Genomic DNA, 3,513 nt, shown 5'->3' with positions numbered 1-3,513 from the left:
TCACCGGGCCGACCTGGGCAGGACACAGGTGCAGCCCACGGGCACGCGGATGAACTCGGCATGGAAGGTGAAGGCCCCAGGCGTGGGCGCCCCCATGGCGTCCTGGGAGCAGGGCCGGCGGCGTAGCACCAGGAGGCTCTGGACCAGCGGCACCGAGTTGAGTGCGGCCGTCTCGCGGCCCGTCTTGGCGCTGATACAGCCCCGGCACAGGCACTCAGCGAAAGCCAGCTTCTGTGGGTAGCGGCTCTCATCCATGTCCACGCTGCGGGGACAAGCGGAGTGTCAGAGAGCCTGGAGGGCACCTCCCTCCCTGCCCATGCCCCCCCGCCCAAGCCATATGCACTCAGGGCCCAGGGCCTGCGGTGTGGGGCGCTGAGAGCACGTGGCACACAGCTGGTGCCCAGTGAGTGCAGGTGTGACTGTGCCCCATGGCCTCCCGGAGCATGGAAGCCTGCTCTCTTCCCACCTGGCCCCGTCTCACCCCTGCAAGGACTCAGATAGGGGCCCCCAAATAACCCAGGGGACCCTGGTGTCCCAGGTCTGGCTGCGATCGAGACACGAGGCAAGGACTGGCTCATGTGGAGCCTCACCCTTGCCCTCACGGAGCTGGAACCGCCAGCCGGAGGTCACGGTCACGGGGAGAGTGCCCAGGCCCTGGGAGCCCGCCCTCACCGGTATCTCCAGGGTGAGATGGAGCGCTGGTGGACGTCAGCTTCCAGCACCTCTCCCGGCTGCAGCACGGGGCACTGAGTCCCGGCCGGGGCCCCTACGTGCCTCCTCCTGTGGCCTACCGCCTCCAGGCTGGACACCAGGGCCACTGGCAACGCCTGCTCCCACTTGGCAGCTCGAGCCAGCAGGTGAGGGGGGGCCTGGCCCAGCGGCAGCTCCTCTGCGGAGTAGCAGCGCAGGGTCCCAGGGCTGTGGGGGTGGCTGTGGGCCCCCACCTGGAGAGAGGGGCTGTGGCGAGCCAGGCTGGAGGGAAGCCAGAGCAGAAGCAGGAGGCCAGGGAGGAGCTGGTGGAACAGGCGGTGGGTGGTGAGGGGTGGTCAGGGACGGGGCCCTCCACTGCCACCCGCGGGCTCTGCTCCCGGTGGAAGGATGGGGTGGGGGAGGTGTAGCCTCCCTCTACAGCTGAGGGAACAGGAGGTCCGGAGGGGCCAGCCTCTCAGCCCAAGCTCACCAGCGAACCCGGGATCCAGGATCCTGGCTCCCTTTGACCCCAAGATCTGATGGGTTTCCTGGACCCTACCCCCCACACCCTCAGCCTGGGGGGTCAGTGAACCACCAGCCCTTCGGGACCAGGCAGCCCTGTGCAGGTGGGGGCACGGGGAGAGGAGCATCTTACCATCGCAGCAGGGGCTGGGCTCTGGGCTCCCGCTCCAGCACGTCCCTGGTGGTTGACCTGGCGGCGGCTGGCCCGTGGTGCCCTTTATACCTGGGGCCACACCTGGGGAAAATCTGGGCGCTGCTTCCTCCTCGGGAAGTGCCTGGCTGCGCTTCCTCCTTCCCTCCCTGTAACCGTCCCCTCCCCTCCTCCTCCTCCCTCTTCCGCCACCCCCATCTCTCCCCCATCCCTCCCTGGCATCCCCCAGGGGGGGATACTGCCTCAGGCAGAGCACTTGCAAATGTGGCCGAGAATGAAGGGTCTTGCCTGACACTCTTGAACCTTCTGTAAGCTCGAGTCCTAGCCACTTGTATGTTTCTGCTGTTTGGACCTGGTGCCCGGGGGGCGGGGGGCTCCTTCATTTTGCGCTGCTGTCCAGTCCCCCACAGGCTTGATTCTCTCAACCATTCCTCTTGCCAAGAGGGAGGTCCCAGAAGGGACAGGGGCCAGTGAACGTCTTCAGGTTTCTCTGTTGGGCTTTTGTGGTTTTATTAACAAAGTGTAAGTCTAAGCGCGAGGGGGTGATGGTACCCTTGAACCTTTAAGATGCAGGGTGCCCTAGGAAGGTTTCTAAGGATGCCCCAGGAGCCCACCTGTAGCAAGTCTGTGCAGCTGGCTGGGGGTGATGGGGTGGGGAACTTTGTTATGCCGAAAAAGAGACGGTTTGGAGCCAGATTCTGCAAAGTTTTGAATTCTAGGTTCAGACACCATCCTGGGAGGGCCTGTCTGCCCTGGTCTCTTGAATCTGTACCACATGTCCAGCTGAGGAGGGCCTCGCCTTGGAGGATCGGGTCAGCTCTCCTGGTTTCCCACCTGCCCGCAGGAGGCAGAATGCACGCCATCAAGGCACCAGTCTGAGTTTGGAGGCCCAGGGTGGGTGGATAGGAAGACCCCTGAGGCAGCACTGGCAGAGGCAGGGTAACACCTGGGCCCTCCCAGGGCCTCTCCTGGGCAGTGCGTGACTCTGGGCCTCCAGTCCACCCTCCCTGCACATCTTGATCTGGAGTAAACGTTTCCGGAGCAGGCGCTGCGTCATAGCTGTTCTCCCTGCTTCTTCCTGATGAATGGATGGACACTTTGCGTCCCCAGGCTGTTCCTGCCTACCACGCCCCTGCCCATGGCCACCCACCTTCTGCTGATGCACCTCCTGCAGTGGGGAGCTCACCACCTGTATTCGTCACAACTGGGGCCTTAAGAGAAGTGTCTTTTCTCAGGCCTGGAGGCCGGAAGCCCCAGGTCAGTGTAGGCAGGGCCTCTCTCCCAGCCCTGGTGGCTCCTGTGGTCCTCGGAGTTCCCGCGGGCACCTCTCTCCCCAGGTGTCTCTCCTCCTCCACGGCTTTCACACTCTCCTAATCCAGGATGATTCATCAAGATCTGAACTTGACCACAGCTGCAGAGACCCTTTCCTCAGATAAAGGCACATTCCTCATGGGCACTGGGGCTATTCAGACCTCGACATGGTTTTAGAGGAACAACAGAGCCCTTTATACCTTCTCCTGGCCCAGATGCTCAGGTTGAGAAAGACCCCACCTTCCTACAGGGCACTCGACCTCAGAAATTCCAGTCCCTCCTGCCTGGGCCCCACAAGTGAGGGGAAGTGGTACCTGTGCCTGGCAACAGTCCCTGGGGAGAAGCCACTAGGAGACCAGGGAGGTGGCCCCAGCAGTGGCCTTGCCTTTGTGTGGCTGGGGTCCCCACACAGGATCTTTGGAAGTGAAAGGCTGTAGAACTCGCTTGCGCGGTGGTCCCTACATCGAGGGCTGAGCTCTGGCATTTTCTGTGTCTCTCTGAACAGCTGAGAGAGTGGGCGAGCCAGGCACAAGTCTTGAGGCCAGGCCATGTGCCTCCCTCACCGCTGCCCTGATCTGTTCTGTGGGCACTGGCGGGCTGGTTGGGGTTGGGGTCGGGGTCTGGGGCACCAGCTGGAAAGACAGGGCGGGGCCCAGCAGTGCCTCATTCCTGTGGGTGGCTGAGGCAAGCACACCAGTACCAGGTTGGGCAAGACTGGAAAGGGCGCTGCAGGAGGAAGGCCAGAAGGCTGTTGAGGTGGTGTCCTGGATGGCTCCGCCCCCAGACCACTAAACCACACCCACCATATCCCTGTCCCCAGACTGCACCCATAGGGCCAT

The 3,513-nt window shown here is 63.1% G+C and overlaps 1 protein-coding gene across 1 annotated transcript; it reads right to left on the bottom strand.

The window, feature by feature from the left end:
- IL17C (interleukin 17C) lies at positions 1 to 3,513 on the bottom strand. The gene is made up of 4 exons (XM_052656174.1): positions 3,478 to 3,513; positions 3,238 to 3,306; positions 673 to 1,013; positions 1 to 262 (listed from the first exon to the last, which is right to left on the bottom strand). The coding sequence occupies exons 1-4, from the start codon at positions 3,511 to 3,513 to the stop codon at positions 1 to 3; spliced, it is 708 nt and encodes a 235-aa protein (XP_052512134.1).

The sequence above is a fragment of the Budorcas taxicolor genome, chromosome 18 (genome assembly GCF_023091745.1).
Source record: "Budorcas taxicolor isolate Tak-1 chromosome 18, Takin1.1, whole genome shotgun sequence".
In the NCBI taxonomy this organism is placed as follows: domain Eukaryota; kingdom Metazoa; phylum Chordata; class Mammalia; order Artiodactyla; family Bovidae; genus Budorcas; species Budorcas taxicolor.
Note: the sequence above shows the minus strand (reverse complement) of the source record. Positions and strands in the feature narration are given on the sequence as shown.

Excerpts from the sequence above, each read along its gene's own strand:
- IL17C (XM_052656174.1), bottom strand. The coding sequence starts at position 3,513 with ATGGCCCTATGGGTGCAGTCTGGGGACAGGGATATG. Across the intron at positions 1,014-3,237 it reads CAGAACAGATCAGGGCAGCG|CTCCTCCCTGGCCTCCTGCT; the intron begins GTGAGGGAGGCA and ends CTGTTCCACCAG. Across the intron at positions 263-672 it reads ATCTCACCCTGGAGATACCG|CGTGGACATGGATGAGAGCC; the intron begins GTGAGGGCGGGC and ends TTGTCCCCGCAG.